At 31.9% G+C, this 18,009-nt stretch overlaps 2 protein-coding genes and 2 non-coding genes across 10 annotated transcripts; 3 read left to right on the top strand and 1 right to left on the bottom strand.

Annotated features, from left to right (window-relative positions):
- Nucleotides 1–622: 622 nt before the first annotated feature.
- Nucleotides 623–3,162, top strand: Bub3 (mitotic checkpoint protein Bub3). 7 transcript variants are annotated; one of them, XM_077443335.1, is made up of 5 exons: nucleotides 623–637; nucleotides 1,524–1,721; nucleotides 1,789–2,013; nucleotides 2,099–2,369; nucleotides 2,443–3,161. In XM_077443335.1, the coding sequence occupies exons 1-5, from the start codon at nucleotides 623–625 to the stop codon at nucleotides 2,733–2,735; spliced, it is 1,002 nt and encodes a 333-aa protein (XP_077299461.1). In that variant the 3' UTR covers nucleotides 2,736–3,161. The 7 variants fall into 7 exon arrangements, with proteins under 7 accessions (XP_077299461.1, XP_077299427.1, XP_077299441.1 ...); XM_077443301.1 differs by lacking the exon at nucleotides 623–637 and adding an exon at nucleotides 1,160–1,258 and having other exon boundaries at nucleotides 1,515–1,721; XM_077443315.1 differs by lacking the exon at nucleotides 623–637 and adding an exon at nucleotides 1,167–1,251 and having other exon boundaries at nucleotides 1,515–1,721.
- A 1,811-nt stretch (nucleotides 3,163–4,973) lies between these two features.
- On the top strand, nucleotides 4,974–5,045 carry TRNAG-UCC (transfer RNA glycine (anticodon UCC)). Its single transcript has one exon. It is a non-coding gene; the product is annotated as a tRNA-Gly (tRNA).
- Nucleotides 5,046–7,635: 2,590 nt separating this feature from the next.
- On the top strand, nucleotides 7,636–7,707 carry TRNAE-CUC (transfer RNA glutamic acid (anticodon CUC)). The gene has a single exon. It is a non-coding gene; the product is annotated as a tRNA-Glu (tRNA).
- Nucleotides 7,708–7,734: 27 nt separating this feature from the next.
- LOC143920398 (serine protease inhibitor 77Ba-like) lies at nucleotides 7,735–11,467 on the bottom strand. The gene has a single exon (XM_077443286.1). The coding sequence runs from the start codon at nucleotides 11,393–11,395 to the stop codon at nucleotides 10,151–10,153; it is 1,245 nt and encodes a 414-aa protein (XP_077299412.1). The 5' UTR covers nucleotides 11,396–11,467; the 3' UTR covers nucleotides 7,735–10,150.
- Nucleotides 11,468–18,009: the final 6,542 nt, after the last annotated feature.

Below are 18,009 nucleotides of genomic sequence, written 5' to 3'. Positions count from 1 at the left end.
TGAAACACAATTTTATTGTATTTATTTGAAACGGTAAACGGTTACATCCCAAATGTGAAACGCTACCAGATTAACCGCCGCTACGAAAATCGCTCGCGCGGCTCTCCTGTCGCACAGGAAAATTTTATTTAAAGATTTGGGCAGTTTTCTGTACGGAAATTTTCCTGTGCGACGAATTTTTGTGCGACAGAGACTGCGCGAGCGATTTTCGTAGCGGCGGTTATCCTGGTAGCGATTCACATTTAGGATGTAATCACCGAACCATTTGAAACACATACATATTTTGAAGAAAAAAATTAGAATGCACTTACCTAGAACAATTGAGGATTCATGGTTCATTTTTGCTTGGCAAATTATTTATAACAAAATAAGTTATAATTTATTACAACTATTTTTCTTCGGTTTGCTGTCTTGAGCATCATCATATTTGCTTATGCTCAAGGGGCGTCCATATATAATATTAGGACGTTCTGATTGACGTCCTAATTGACTTGATTCAACAATCAGAAAATTTGAATTCAGATTGTAACTAATTATCATAGCATAAACAGTATTATATGCAATTGAAACAAATTTAATACGATATACTCGTATTGGGTAATCGCTAATTTAACTGGTACCCATGACGGTAATGCGAGTGTTTATGTGTTCGTATCGGTAAACGGATTATTCCGCAAAAAGTGATCTCGCGCACGTCACTACAATCTAGATCACGGAACATCTGGCACTCGAGTTTTCGTTAGTACAATATATCACGCTTTCGATTGATGGAGTTCTTGGGTGCCAGATGTTCCGTGATCAAGATTGTAGTGATGTGCGCGAGATCGCTTTTTGTGGAATAATCACCGAACCGTTCGTATCATCCCATTGCAATTACCTATGTATACTATACATGTACATCATTCTTTAAAATTTTAATTTTGTAAAAAAATCTTTTTTTTTCATTTTATTCTTGGACTATTGGGTCATTGATCGCTTGAATTTTGGTTTAAAATATACAACTTTGTGACTTATAGATTATCTTTTGTGCCGTCAATGGTTGATGGTTCCATTACCAACTGACTGATACAAATGGGTGTATTATTTTCAGCCAAAATGACTAACAATTATCGTATGGTCAACGATTGTAGTGTCTCACTAATGTATCTGCTTTACGTTATGTGTTTGTAATGTTGGCAACTTGTTGTACAAAGTATATACATCTGCAGTTGGTAGCGAGAGTGTACCGCTTGGTCTAACCTCAAACGATTCGTTTGTAGTACATATCCTTATTTTGACATATGTATTTTCATATTAATTTGAACAAATTTATGTGTAAAACCATAATTAACTAGAAGATTTATTGCTCAAGTACAGTTTCTTTCATTTGAACTTGCATTGCATTGCATATATACATTGCATTGTACATTTTAATTTGAGCCCTTGGTGATTGCTGATATATTTATTGATGTATGTTGTAGCTTGTATTTTTGAATTCGGCTTTTAACTTTCGTGCATTGGATTTTTTTTTACAGAAAATGAAGATATCAGAGTCACGCACAGAATTTAAGCTAAAAAATCCCCCAGAGGATTCGATTTCTTCAGTGAAGTTTGCACCTAAATCCAATCAATTCCTCTTGGTATCGTCGTGGGATAATAGCGTTAGACTCTACGATATATCAACTAACGTCGAAAGGCATAAATATACTCATGACTTACCCGTGTTGGATGTATGCTTCAGGGTACGCTCAACGTATATTTGTGGAATATAATTTCTATGTGCCATCGAGCTAATGCTTTAATTTTTAGGATGCCGTTCATTCGTACAGCGGTGGTCTCGACAACACTCTGAAAATGTACGATTTTAATAGTAATATGGAGACAGTGATGGGTGAACATAAGGATGCTATTAGATGTGTTGAATTTGCGAATGAAATAAACGCTGTAGTTACCGGAAGTTGGGATGGGTCCGTAAAGCTTTGGGATAATAGAGCTCCACAGTGTGTTGGCACCTATAATCAAGGAAACGAAAGGGTAATCTATTTATATCTTATTTTATTTTGGGAATGGCCAAGTTTGTAAATATGTTATTTTTGTACTATTTAAAAAAAAATTACAGGTATATACGATGAGCGTAATAGGAGAAAAATTTGTTGTGGGATTATCTGGTCGCAAAATATTTGTATGGGATGTTCGTAATATGTCTCAAGTGAATCAACGCCGAGAGTCCTCTCTCAAGTACCAAACCAGATGCATAAGAGTGTTTCCGAATAAGCAAGGATACGTTTTAAGTTCTATAGAAGGAAGAGTAGCTGTAGAATATCTAGACAGTAATCCAGAAGTCCAAAAAAAGAAATACGCTTTTAAATGTCACCGAATAAAAGAAGGAGGTTAATATTAATATAAATAATTCTTTTTGTAAGTACATCAACTGAGAGGCTAATATACTATATTTTTTTGCAGGCATAGAAAAAATATATCCCGTAAATGCGATAAGTTTCCACTCTGTATACAACACGTTTGCGACGGGCGGTTCGGATGGATATGTAAATATATGGGACGGTTTTAACAAAAAACGTTTGTGCCAGTTTCACAGATATAATACGTCCATCACATCATTGAGTTTTTGCCACGACGGATCGGCGTTAGCCATAGCTTGTTCTCAACTTGAAGACTCGGATGAAGTGGAAGATCCCAAACCAGAAGATACAATTTATATTAGATACGTAACTGATCAAGAAACTAAACCCAAGTAAATGGGGCAGTACAGATGCTCTTATGGAAAAATGTCGACTTTTTATTATGCATAATAATCATATACGTGTTTTTTATTGTAATTTTTAAATATCGGTAGTTTTCTACTTGTATAATTAAGACTTTCATTTACAGAATAATATAGTAAAATTGAAATCTAATATATAAAAATTGTCTAAATATGTTTCTATTTTTTTTATGTGTATTACAAATATGGAAAAAATATGAGAAAAAAATACACATACATATGCGTGTATATGGTTATTGTTAGAGCTATTTCATTAAATTTTATAATGATTTAACATTGTCATACTTTTTGGGATCTATTTATTTGTAAATTTTGGCGTTACATGTTTGTCATGCTATTCAACATGTTATCATGTTTTGAAATGTGAATTGTAACACAAATGTTCATTAAAAACTTTTTGAAAAAATCATTGTTTTATTTTAAATTTATTTAATTATTTGGTATTGTAGTAATATTAAGTAAAAATGGATATTCATTATGAAAATATAAATTTTATATACATATGTATTTGAATATGATTCATTTGTATATGTATTTGAAATTTATATGTGAAAAAAAAATTCTCAAGTTGGGATGTATTTGGGTACCAATAAGAAAATAACTAATAATACAAATAATAAAGCTAAGAAAAGGTTTTGTAAAAGCTAAGCCCTAGTAACTAGAGGAAATACTACAATCGGCAGTCATGCAATAATTTTTAGGTCTTTTAATATGTGTGTTCTCCAAAAGAAAATTCAAGTATAATATTTGTTTCAATATGATGAAAATAAAAATTTAATCATTAAATTTAACAAACCGGAAGTGCGATTTTTTCCTTTTAGAAAAGTCAAAAATGTTGTGACCACACGATTTTTTCTACATCACTGAACGTATCAAGCGATGAAAATTTATATTTGTATTATTTATGTACTAACTTAGAGTTTATGAGGTTATGGCTAGAATTCGTAAACCGGAAGTACAAATTTTTTGAAAAATAATATTTTATTTTTTACCTTTTAAATCATTTCTATCTTCTTGATATTTTATGCTTATAATATTAAGTAATAAAAAAAAATTAAACAATATCCGATAGTGGGAAATAGAACTTTTGTATTGTGTAAGTTTCCCTACATTTGCATCGAAAATGCTCTCATAGCCAGTATGTGTGAACGTATATGTAAATGTGTTTCATTATCGAATTTTGTTTTTTGTATTTCTTATATTCTTCAAATACATCGTAGATAAACATGGGTTGGTCACATCCGATTTTTTTCAAACATGGTCGTAAATTTTATTGTTAAATGCACACCTAACACATTTTGAAAAAGTAAAACAAAGGAGAGGCTTGTAATAAAAAGTAAAAAGAGTTTAGTAGAAAAAAATGGAGGACATCGGAGATAGCAGTCTTCTATTTCAAGATGTTCCAAACAAAGATAAAGAAGTTGAAACTTGGTGGAGACAACGCAACCATTGTTATTAAATATTAATTTTGTTAAAGGTATTAATTAAAGTATTAATTATTCATGTAAATGCTTTGAATATTGAAAATTATAGATGAAAATGAATTTCGACGCTTGACAAAATCCGTCGCTAAATCTACAACACACATCGAACATCTGAGCTCGAGATTAGAACAATTAAAACAAGAGCGCCGTAGAGATCAAATGCAACTAAACGAATATCGAAAAAAATGCGATATTTGGAAACAATTGTGTGAAAATACAAAGAGTTCTTATGAGGGCTGTGGCAGAAAATTAGTTATTATTTTAATCAAAAAACATATTAAATTACTTGTTCATTTGATTGATAATAAAATTCCCTGTAATATAATCATAGGATGACATGCTGGCAAATTCCCAAAAGAATCGTGAGGAATTTTGTACAAAAACAGAGATATATATTGAAAAACATGGAATCGCAGCTCAACTGAATGACTCATATTTCAACGTTCAGAAGCAAGTTACGTCAGTTTATACTAATGAAGGTAAATAAGTGTATTCTATAAATTTTATGATCTGTTGACGAACATGTTCATTTTGTAACGTATGATAAATACACTAAATATATTTTTAATTATCTTAGAACAAGGAGTAGGAGAGAAAAGTGAAGGGCGCGACATTCTTTCAGAATTGAAAGTTGAATTAAAGTCTAAATTAGATCATATTTACGCATTAAAAAAAGATTTGGATGATAATACTTCTTTTGAACGGTAAAATTAGCAACCCCAACAGATGCGATGGTGGTGTAATGGTCAGCATAGTTGCCTTCCAAGCAGTTGATCCGGGTTCGATTCCCGGCCATCGCACTCTTTTTTTTTTCTTTTTTTCTTAATTTATAGATATTTAATCATATTCTTTTGTTGCGGTTAATTTATATAATTAATTTAGAATTCGAAAAGATATAGCACATACGAGCAACGATACAGAAAAGCAACATCAAATGCTTAAATTACGAAATATGAATGAATTGAAAAATATTGACAATATTCAGGTATATTTTTACATACATTTTTAAAATAAAACAAAAGAAAATATTTTTAATAAATTTTCTAATCACATTAGGATTTATTCACTGGGATTAAAGGCACACAATCACAGAAACATACACATACGGGGATTTTGCAAGATATGAGCGATGAAAAAAGAGAAGATAATCCAAACATTATCTTCAATTATGACCGAAATAGTAAGTATATGTAAATAAAAATGAGGAATTAATTCAATTTTGTATTTGACGTTAGGTTAGGTTAGGTTAACCCTTTGAGTGCTGAAGTCATTTCGTCCACATTTCCAATTAGAATTATTTAGAAATCCAATAGATAACAGGTATAAAAATTGTAGCTAATCCAAGCAAACTCTAGATAACTACCGCCGAGGATTTCGAGTTTTGTAAAGGTGTATTAAGAACAGAGAAATGTAATAATAACACTGTTCGACACGAAAAATGTTTCAGAGACGAGATATGACTTTTCTTTAGATCTATGCCCAGTGAACACGAATCTGGTAATAAAAAGTGTTGATTGGCTCGAGATTCGGAGATATATGTGTTTTTTAAATTGCGCGATTTTTCTATATCTTGGTGTTGTTCGGTCGATTTCTCAAAATCTGTTAATTTCTGTTCAAAATGAATATTGTAATCTACAGTCGGGTATTTTATCTTTCATTTGTAGTACTTTTCAGCTTTCAAATCTCTCTAAGTAGTCGTCCAGTTCAAATCAAAAGTCAAAATTACGTATTTTCACTTGGGATTTTTTCTCACTGTTAATACTATATTATATTGAGTATTTTCTATTGAAACATGTTTATTAGGATAGTGTTCTGACCACACTATTTTTTGTTTTCGTTTAAAAGGGTTAACTGGAAGTGTGCTGAACTTTAAATCGCTAAAATTGCGAGCAAAAAGCTCGTACTAGTGTTTACTCGATTTACACAAATCTGAATTGAATTAATAGGGATAATATATTAAATTATCTTTATATGAGAATTAAATAAAATTCCACTTAGAAAAATCATATTTCGACTATTCTTGTGGATTAATAACAAAAATTCGTTTATTTTATCGAGGTAAAAAAGTTATCGACCGAACAACACCAAGATATAGAAAAATCGCGCGATTTAAAAAACACATATATCTCCGAATCTCGAGCCAATCAACACTTTTTATTACCAGATTCGTGTTCACTGGGCATAGATCTATAAGAAAAGTCATATCCCGTCTCTGAAACATTTTAAAAGTCGTCATTTGTCGAACAGTGTAATAGAAGGGCCCTTACGAATAAATAATTGTTGTCAATATTACGCGGTACATCTCTATACATACGTTACAACGCACGGAATACAATCGGATCAATTTACGTGCCGACTAGGTATGAACAGACCTTTACACGACTCATGTTCAATAATTTTTTTTCAATGCTACCTGAAAAGGCTAAGCGGGTAGAATTCTAGTTTATTTTATACATGAAAAATTTACAACGCACATCGGCGTTCTTCAGGCACATGTATTTGTCGGCTAAACGCCGATCGGCGTTGTTCAGCATTGAAAGGGTTAGGCTATGTACATATAAATTTGTTTCAGGAATTGAAGATGAATTTGTATACAAGACGAAGTCACCAAATAGGGTGCATAAAAGCAATAATTGTGGCAAAACTGGATTGATAACAATATGCAAAGTAATACGAAGAAAAGATATTACAATAATCCGCTGATAATATAATTTCAATACTTCAATATAATTACAATATAATATAATTTCTATTATTTCAATATAATTACAATATAATATAATTTCTATTATTTCAATATTTCAATATAATTACAATATAATATAATTTCTATTATTTCAATATTTCAATATAATTACAATATAATATAATTTCTATTATTTCAATATAATTACAATATGATATAATTTTTATTATTTCAATATAATTACAATATGATATAATTTCTATTATTTCAATATAATATAATTTCTATTGTTTCAATATAATTGCAATATAATATAATTTCTATTATTTCAATATAATTACAATATAATATAATTTCTATTATTTCAATATAATTACAATATAATATAATTTCTATTATTTCTAATTTTTATTCTAGTATTTTATGGAATATAATCTTATGTTTTGAATTTAACAATTTTGTTTTTATCTCGTCAAAAATTATTATAAAATAAATATTGATTACTTTTGAATTGTCATCGAATATTATGATGAATTTATTGACAAAAATTGTAATTATTAATGTTTTGAATTTAGTAATTTTGTTTGGATCTCGTTAAAAATCATTATAAAATAAATATTTAGTACTTTTGAAGTTGTTGTTATTCTAGTTTATATTATATACAAATACAATTGTTATACTATTTTTAACCACACTCTCAGAAATCCGGTATGGTCTAGTGGCTAGGATACCTGGCTCTCACCCAGGAGGCTCGGGTTCGATTCCCGGTACCGGAAATATGTTTTTGATTTTTTTTTATCAACAAACTGGTTTATAAATATTGTGTTTTCTCTGCTTTATAATATAAATGTATAATTGCGAAGCTTAAACAGCAATTCTTATCTTATCTTCATTCTAAAGTACATACCTACATACATATGTTGAAAAATAATTTTAGCATTTGATGATTTTAAAAAATGAGTCATTTTAATTTTATTTACGCTTAAAATTCCATAATGACTTTTGTAGCTTCTTAATATAGGTCAACAAACTTGCGTATATTGTTAACTGAACAATTATGTACAAAATTAAAGGTGTGTATTTAACTTGCAAAATTTATTCGTCACAAAACCTTTGAAGTAGCCTTTGAAGTGTTCGTTCCGCCTCGTAGAAGCAAAAGCAGAATAATTTTCTTAGTATAATATATACGTACATATGTAGATAATACTCACAGGAGAAGGAAATAGCTATTTATAGGTTTAATAACAAAGAGTTTGAATTATCAAAATCAAATAGCAAGTAAAATAAATAGAAAAAATAATATTTGTATAATTATTTAATCAACGTTTACAATATTAATTTTAATACACTGTTTATTTATAGTGCTCTTATTGTATGAAGGGGTATTTCATCTCACGATTTGCACTTCCAAAAGAACCCTTTTCACCCTTAGAAAAGAGTTTCCATCAATGAATCCAATACATACATTACACAAATACACAATACACAGGTATATAAGATTTTTACAATTATTGATCACTAGATCAATCTCGTGTTTTATTTACAATATCATTTCACGTATTTGTTTCATACATTTTAAGTGCAACCACAATTTGAAACACTAGAAAGTAATTTTGGTACATTTCGTATGAAAGGTTAATTGAGAAATTAAAACGTCTATTGATTCACACTAATCTTTATTTCATTTTTTTATAATTAATTTAATTTAAAGGGGACGCAAATGCATATTTGCATATGTACAGTGTCGCAGAACACAATTTAATTTATTATCATTTTCCAATAATGATGATGTGAATGACTAGTAATTATCATTTGACGATAAACATAACTATATCTTAGTAAATACCATATAATCAACATGCATGAAGCTTACAAGAATATAAAACGGCATATATTAAATTAAATATGATATTCGCTTATTAATAAAATTTATAACAAATTTTAACCATGTTATTTTATTTTAATAATACAAATCCATATTGATATATAAATATGTGTGTGCAGTAGGAATACATATACATATATTGCAGTGGAATACTATCTTTACTAATTAATTGCACTGGAATAAATATAATAATGTTTTGAATTACATTGACGATATATGTTTCATGAAAACATTCGAACTAAAACTTACATATTTTAGCGAAACTAAATTATAGTAGATTAATTAGCATATATTTATTCATTGTTGCATTTTACATGTGTTAGGTGTGTTTTCGCAGAATCACGACATGAGAAAATCAGACATGCACCCATCCCATGAAACGGAAACAATATTATTATGCATCTACATATGTATGTACATATGGTGAATCAGATCTAAAGTGAATCATCACGTAAAATAAATATTATATACATACATATGTAGATATAAATGATTTGATTATACATAAATGGTGGAATAGTAGTTGAAAAACTATTAAACTTATTATGCACGTACATATAAGTAGCATATATTCGTACATATGTACATACATACCCTAACAACCTAATCTTAACTGAATAAAACCAACCCTGAAAATGTAACTGGTTATAATTTCACTGAAACGTCAGTGAAAATATATTTTCACTTGAAATATGCTTTCACTGTAACATATACATGTATGCATAATATATAGTTTCCGTAAAATGAATGAGGATATATTTAGTAGAAAAATAAATTTAAAAACGTAGACAATTAATATTTTTGGATCAATTCATTGCTGCTTGGTAAAATTTGGAACAGTTTTCGCATGTTTAAATACATATGTAGAAGGTGCTTTTGGTGTGTCGCATTGACGCATTGTTTTGACAATAAATTGACATGCATATGAGGAGTATGCTTATTAGAGTAATTCACTTTGACGGATAAATTTAGCTGTGTCGGTTTTCCTTTTAGCGATTTTTAAAAATAAAAAAAAGTATATGCTAAAAATGAGACAATAAAAACATACAAAAACTTACTTTCTGTTATAAATGTGTTTTTATATACATGTATATAGGTACTTGTATATTGTATATGTATAAAAAAAAATTATTACGTACTCGTGACTTGTTAAATAACTTTTGTTTGATTTATGTATTATATAATATAATATAATATTCGAGTGAAATCAACAATATTCAAATTATGTATATAATATGTATATGCCACGACTTTATAATCAATTTGTTATTTAATGCTTCTTTATAATACGTCTTATAACGATTTGAATAAATTAAATATCACTAAAGAATTTCTCAAGGTCCTCCATAAACCCCACCGAGAACTATGACGTTGGTTGCCTTCTCGATAACCATATACAAGAATGGTCTGTCGGTTACGAATTTAGGAAATGCTTGTTTACTGTTATATTCGTATATGATATCGGAATCTGTACCCTCGGCCACCTCAATATGGGCCTTGTGTATCATACTCGATACCCACACGTCGCTTCGGGATGATATCTTCGGAATCTTTGCATATGTCGGATCGAAAATATCCTGGATGCCCATATTGGACAGGACAGAGTGCAGGTTGAAATTCCTCGTGATGTTGAAACGAGGAAAATGAACTTCGGATTTTGATTCGTGATTACGCTTGTAAGCCTCTTCAAGCTTTTCGAATATGTTGTCGATGGGCACGAGGGTAAACTTAATATACAGGTCTTTGAGGGCGATACCCTCGTGAGGAACAAGAGCGATCATGCAGAGTCTGTTATCTTTACCAAGAGGTAGTTCCAGGGCGTGGGCTTGAAATTCACTCACATTGGCGAATTTAAAGTCTCCTCTGTGGACCATCATATCTACCTTTCCTAGCTCGCGTCGTTTGTGGTCGTAGAAAGGGGCTTTTCTTGTGAATGCGATGTTAAAGGGGTGAGCCCATTTGGTTTTGAAGGACATGGCACTGGCTAGGATCACTTTAGCGTTGACGAAGTCACTTGCCACCAGCATATCGTCGACTTTGCCTCTGGTGGCCGTGAAAACTGCATTGTTGATGGTCTTGTACGCGTTGGGATCGTCGAAACTCGTGGTGATTATGCGTGTGTTTCCTCTCGACGGTATGTTGTTTTCAAATTCTGGAGATATTTCGGCGTCTGCGTTGTTGATTATAAAGTTTTGTGATTTGATGTTAACACTGGAGGAGTCTTCTTGAAAAGTTCCTTCGACAAAGTCGAGCGCTTCTTTGAAAAGTTTCTGATTTTTCCCCGGGTGTCGGAGCACTTGTGAAAGTTGGTGCAATGTGTTATCTTCGGCTCCTTTACACATCAGCGTCAACATGGACCAAGCTGAATAAGGACTAACTACCATGCTCTTCTCTCCAGAATCTATTGCCGTTCTAAGTAAGAACGACAGAGAAAACTTTTCAATTCCATTAATGAGCCTATGTACCGCATCGCTTCTGTTAGGCAGCACGGAATTATTTGTAGGTTGTTTGGTACTTTTTCCTGCTACGTTCCCGGAAAACGTCACGTACGCAATCAGGATACACGTCAGGAGTTTCATTGTGACGTGTGAAGAACTAACGTGGTTTCAAAGACGATACCAAACACGTCCGAGTTAAGCGAACCGCTTCTTAAGACTAAACAGGTTTTCCACACTAATGGTATTTATATGTAACTTGTTTGCTGCACCGTTTATGTATGCGTGTATCTTTATTTTTTAGTTGCAATAATAATTCAATGCATTATATGAATATCCTTTATTGATTATTTATTATACTAATCTACATACGCAGGCATTTCATCTTTCAATCTACCCACGAGCTTTGTGGCATATTCGGTGAAATTAGACTTTCATATTTTCACATAAGGACTTTGATAGAAAATACATTTTATACGTTACATTCGTATATAATGTTTTCGATGGTGTTGACCAGAACTGTAAAGTCGGTCAACTGTAAGTGCGTGCGAGCTTGCGTGCGTGCGTGCGTGCGTGCGTGCGTGCATGCGTGCGTGCGTGCGTGCGTGCGTGCGTGCGTGCGTGCGACTGTGTGTGTGTGTCTGTGTATTTTGGGAGATTTTTTTGAACACCGTTAGTCCTATCGAACTGAAACATAGTATCGGTTACTAAAACTCCTATCGATACGACGTAAATTTTTTTCAAATTTCTAAGTTGACCGGAAACGATACCTGCCCTTATAGGTGTCATCTATTTTTTGAATTTTTGAATTCAATTATCTCCCAAACGGCTAATTTTACATAAAGTTTATATTTCACTATGAAGCCATTACGCGTTGTACCCACGCGATACGTATGGTATTAAATTTCTACATATATAAATTTATAGATTACCGGTGGTTTTACCCGGCTTCTCTCGGTATTTGTAATATAAACCGCTTAAGCATGGCTAATCTTATAGTAAACATTTTATTAAATTGATTTGAATAGTTATATTTTATTTAAATTTATTTGAATATCCATTTGTTTTTTTTATTAAATTTAACGTCACGGATTCTACCACCTTCTACCTTACATAGTTACATACATTAAACCTTACATACATACTATATGTAAGATGTATGTTAGATACATACATTTGAAATCATATTCAAATAGTAGTGACAAATAGTAAGTAGGATGATTTTTGGCGATGAGCAACCGTTTCATCAATGAAATTAGGCAAATTGGCAAATTCTGATCGGAAACAATACACTTGGAGTCATAAATATCCAAGTCCGATTTTTATAAGTTTTAAATTTTTATGTTGCGAAAAATTGTAAATATAGTGCATTATAACCTTTGAGTGCTGACGTCTTTTCTATTGAAAGCCCGCCACGCTGAAAATTTCGTCAACATTTCCAACTAGAATTATTTTGCAATCCAATAGAAAGCAGGTATAATAAAAAATTACCACTTACACGAAAACCATGTAAACTTAATAAGAGGTATGTAAAAATTAAAGCTAATCCAAGGAAACCCTAAATAATTACCGCTGAGAAGTTTTGTAAAGGTGTGTTTAGATTCTCTAATATATCTTGCAACAATATAAAATAAACAAAAGAAGTCTATTAATTAATTTATTTTTCCAAAACTGGGTAATGCTCACAACCTAAATGCCAAGCCACAATCTAAAATACTCAGTACGCAGTACACTAAAATCTAAAATACGCAGTTAGGGATTTCAATCGGGAAATTCTGCTATGGTTATAAATTCAGAAATTCCGGTGTAAACCAGTCTTTATAAACGTTGATAAATGAATGACATGGATTACACGACCCATGTTCAATGGATTTTTTCAATGCTAACTGGACAGGCTTAACGGGTAGTAATCTTGTTTACTTTGTACATGCTGAAAATACAACGCCTATCAGCGTTTTTCAGGCCCATGAACTTGTTGGGAAAACGCCGATAGGCGTTGGTCAGCATTCAAAGGGTCACGAGTCACAACCGATAGAATAAATAGAGTAATTTGATTGAAAAATAATGCAATCGTAAATTATATAATTCATATAATTTTGTATAAATTGCATTAATAATATACATATCTTGAAACAAAATATGATCATTTACCTTCAAGGTAAATCTGACGTCGGATTAAATTAATTCAGGGGCTGTATGTTGGAGAACCCTAGTATATGTTGCATCCTTCGTCGTTTTACTTCTCGTTTGAATCGTCCCTCGAGTCTTCGCGTTCTTAGCAAAATTTCCCTTTGCCGTAGACTTGTTTAAGTTATTGAAACTACTCTTTTATAATCTGGTACGTTACTCCTCTACTTTACTCCGTTGCTAAATTTCAGAGCAACCTCTAAGCGCTGTCCCTTTTTTTATTCCAATAAATGTACGCCTATTACCTTAGAAAGTCTGGATATCCTCATATTTTCGTTCTTTCATAGAAATTTGAAAATCATAATTGTTAGCTTCGAGTCAAAAAACCGATTTCGTTTTTAGCCGGCTTGGAAGCCCTAAGCGTTACTGCAAAAAACTATGAATAAATTAGTTTCGATCGAGGTCAACCCAGGACTCGAACCAGATAACCCCGCGGTGGTTAGCATTAACGCAACCACCGAGCTATACTGGTTTATCTATTTATGTATTTGAGGAATAAAGGAAATTTCAAAAACAAAATTCGATAATGACACACACGTTCTATACGAACGTTCTCGTTTGAGCGCTAATGTAGGGAAACTCACACATTTTAGGTTTTCAGGAAAACAAAAGTTCGTTCTTCTCGACTTTTGTGGGATACAGATTTGTTATTGAAATTGGTGATACAGAGAATAAATATACAATGTAAATTTAGGTAAATTCAAAATTGCCTCGCTTTCGAGTTTACCGAAAAGTTTTCCAATCGATATATAAATGTGGGTACGAAACAGGCTTTGGTGAATAAATTTCCATTTATTTAAAGTCAATATTGATAAATAGTTTTACAATGTGTTTATATAAAATATATATGCATTTACTTGTGAAAATATTATACAAGGTTTAATTGTATGTAGCTTTGTAGTGTTTCCACCGGGTTAAGAAAATTAACGAAGATAATAATTCTCTCAACCATAAAGATTTGACTGACAGTAATAAACTTTTTCAGTGAACGGCCAATTTCGAAATTTGGTATTGTTTTAATGTAAAAACTTTTTTAGTTTTTAAAACTTCAAAATTAAATTTGTTAAATTTTAACTACATAAATGAATAATATTCTACATTGTAAATTATAGAATCTACATCCACAATTAGTTCATTTTTATATTAATTGTGATGTTTTATAATTTTCTATAATATGTATGTAATAAATATGTACATAGCTACATATTTATTTATTTATTTACAATTTCGCCTTAGTCACATTACATATTTGCTTCAAGTCGTCACTATGGCTACACAAAAAGAAAAAAATATACAATAAGATGAAAAAAATATAAATGACCATAATTAAAAACAAATAAGGATAAATATAAAACAAATATAAAAATATAAATATAAAATATAAAAATATAACATGCTACGATCCCGAATTAAACAATCCCTCAACCAGATCAGTATATTTTATGTATAATAATAATAGTACATATATAAATACGGTGTGTCGGTAAATATGTATATATGTATGTATGTATATGGCAGATGGTGAGGACAGTATGGAGAGCCAATCACAGCCGAGTATTCGAGACGCGGGGAAGCGTGGTAGTGGGAAAGTGGGGGAGGGGGGGGGGTGTGGAGCGTCACTCGCATGTGGAATGTTCACATGCGAGACACATACACTTACACACGGGTGACACACGGAGGCTGCGGGGGCACCGGGGGGCGGCTGCCTCGATTATTGTTCCAGTTCCGGATCCCGATTACTGTTTCAGTTCCGGATCCGGATTCCTGTTTCAGTTCCGGTTACCGAATATTATTTCAATTCCGATTATTTTTTCAGTTCCGGATTCTTATTCCGTTTTCTGTTCCGGATTCCTTTTTCAGTTTCGGTTTCCAATCCCTTTTTCAGTTTCGGATCCCGATTCTTTTTTCAATTCTAGATTCCGATTACTTTTTCTATTCCGTATCCCGATTACTGTTTCAGTTTAGGATCCCAATTACTGTTTCAGTTCCGCCTCCCGACTTTTGTATCAATTCCGGATCCGGATTCCTGTTTCAGTTCCAGTTCCCGACTTTTGCTTCAATTCCGGATCTGGTTTCCTGTTTCTGTTCCGGATCTCGATTACTGTTTCAGTTCCAGATCCCGATTACTGTTTCAGTTCCGGATCCCGATTCCTTTTTCAGTTTTGGATCCTGATTACTTTTTCATTTCCGGTTCTGGATTCCTTTTTGTTTCGGATACGGACTACATATTCAGTTCCGGATCCCAATTACTGTTTCAGTTACGCCTCGAAACATTTGCACATACATACACGTTTACACATACTGGCTATGAGAGCATTTTTGATACAAATTGAGCGCAAATGTAGGGAAACTTACACAAGACAAAAGTTCTACTTCCAGTTGTCGGATTTCGTCATACATTTTTACATATTATCCATAAATCAAATTCAGATATTTTTGACAACGGGTAGGATGATTTTCGCCAATGTGAGGAGTTAGCAAACTCTGGTAAAAAATGATCGACTTGGAGTCATAAATATCCAAGTCTAACCAGAGGTATTAAAGATTAGCCCGGGATCGAACTCAGTAATAAGCGCAACCACCGAGACATACTGCTGGCTAATGGGAGTTCCTATGTACATACATATATGTTGCGGTAAGCGCACGTAGACATTTATTGTTGTTACAAACCTCTTATTTCGCTTTTTCGTCTGACAAAATTTGCTTATCCTTGATTCTTTGAATTTTATGAATTGCTCAGCAAAACGAATTAATTGGAATAGTTCAGTCGATACGCAGAAAATACATTCAAATTCCAAGTATGTTTTGCATCCGGTAAAAAATGCGATAACAAATGTTTTCGACTGGAGTTTCCCTCCTTTTTTTCCAAAGAATTTTTCAAAATATCAATTCTTGTTAGTTAAATAAGCCAGCTTTATGTCCTAAGGAGTTTCCCAGTGAATTATTTTATTTTATTTTTTACATAGGTATACACCAGGAAGGCCTAGCAGGTAGACTCCAATGCTCCTTCCTAGACAAGTAATTACAAACATTGCACCATCTTTATTACAAAATTCACTGTATTTCGAGAGGCTGAATAACACGAAATTAACAATTAATTAATTAATCCATAGATACATCTATTGATTTAGACTTGCCCATAATTTTTTACATATTGTACATAAATCAAATTCAGTTATTTGTGACATAGCAGGTAAGATGATTTTTGCCAATTTGATGGAGCAACCGTTTCAACAATGAAATCAGATAAATTGGCAAACTCTGATAAGAAACGATCGACTTGGAGTCATAAATATCCAAGTTTGACCAGCAGTATTAAAGATTAGCACGGGATCGAGCTCGATAACCTCTCGGTTCTGAACATAAATGCAACTACCGAGCCATACTGCTGGATATTTAGGTATACATAATTTAGAATAATACAATCTCTAATTTACATATAACAAAAACAACAAATTGAAAATTAATAGGACGTATGCACATATGTACATACTATATGAATCATAGTAGCTGTTTATGACAGTCTCGATAAAGTTAGCAATCTTTTGCAACGTAAAATAAACATTTCTCTTGGAAGCTAACAGCGCGTAGATGGCACGGAAAGTCGGGAAATTCTAGACTTTTCCTCGCAATATGTACATATGCATGTATTGAGTTACACACTCGATGTGTAAAAAATAACCGATGCTATATGCTGGCGTCACATATGGTTGACGACGATAAAATATCTACCACTTCAGACTAAATCTACCGAATAAAATCGGCGAGGATTTTGGCAGTGCCAAACGCTGATCGAAAATCGACTCTCAAATGTTCTAAATTACTATTGTTCTTGCACACAACGTATTGTTTCGAAAATTCGAACGCATTAGCGTCATTCAGAATCATTCAACAAACTCAATCAAATGCCTTGCTTAAAGCAAATAAAGCTTTTGTGATTTATGTTTTGAATACGTTTGCTATCAAATACATATGTATAACGTTTCGATTTTGAACCAAGACTAAAATTCTTTGAATGAATCATAATTTTTTTAAATTCTAGCACCATTAATTCCATCACACTGAAACTGAAATGACAATTTTTAAATGGTATTTTTTTTATTAAGATCGTACTTGTTTGAGGAAAATATATATAATAATATCATGTATATTTTGATTCGAAGGAAGTTGGCTTCAAAAGTTATTTTCTATAATGAGAATTTTTAAGGAAATGTTACAACAAATACATATACATATTTATGTAATATATACGTGCATATACTTATATAGAGATTGTGTTGTTCTAAATTATGTATATCTACTGCGTATAATAATTTTGAAGTGGCGTGAATGAATAAGGAAAACGGCCATTTAAAATTCGCGTGGGTGTTTTCCTGCTTAGTATGTATGTACTATATTTATAGTAGACGTAGTAAGTAATATGTATATGTATGTATGGATGTACATATGTATGTATATGTAAATACACATACATACATATGTATATTCGAAATATAAAAGTACATATTTTATTGTTTTACCTTTGATCATCATATGCTGCGTACGGACCAAACCAACAACGATTTTGGTCC

This window comes from Arctopsyche grandis, chromosome 1 (genome assembly GCF_051622035.1).
Source record: "Arctopsyche grandis isolate Sample6627 chromosome 1, ASM5162203v2, whole genome shotgun sequence".
Taxonomy (NCBI): Eukaryota; Metazoa; Arthropoda; class Insecta; order Trichoptera; family Hydropsychidae; genus Arctopsyche; species Arctopsyche grandis.
Note: the sequence above shows the minus strand (reverse complement) of the source record. Positions and strands in the feature narration are given on the sequence as shown.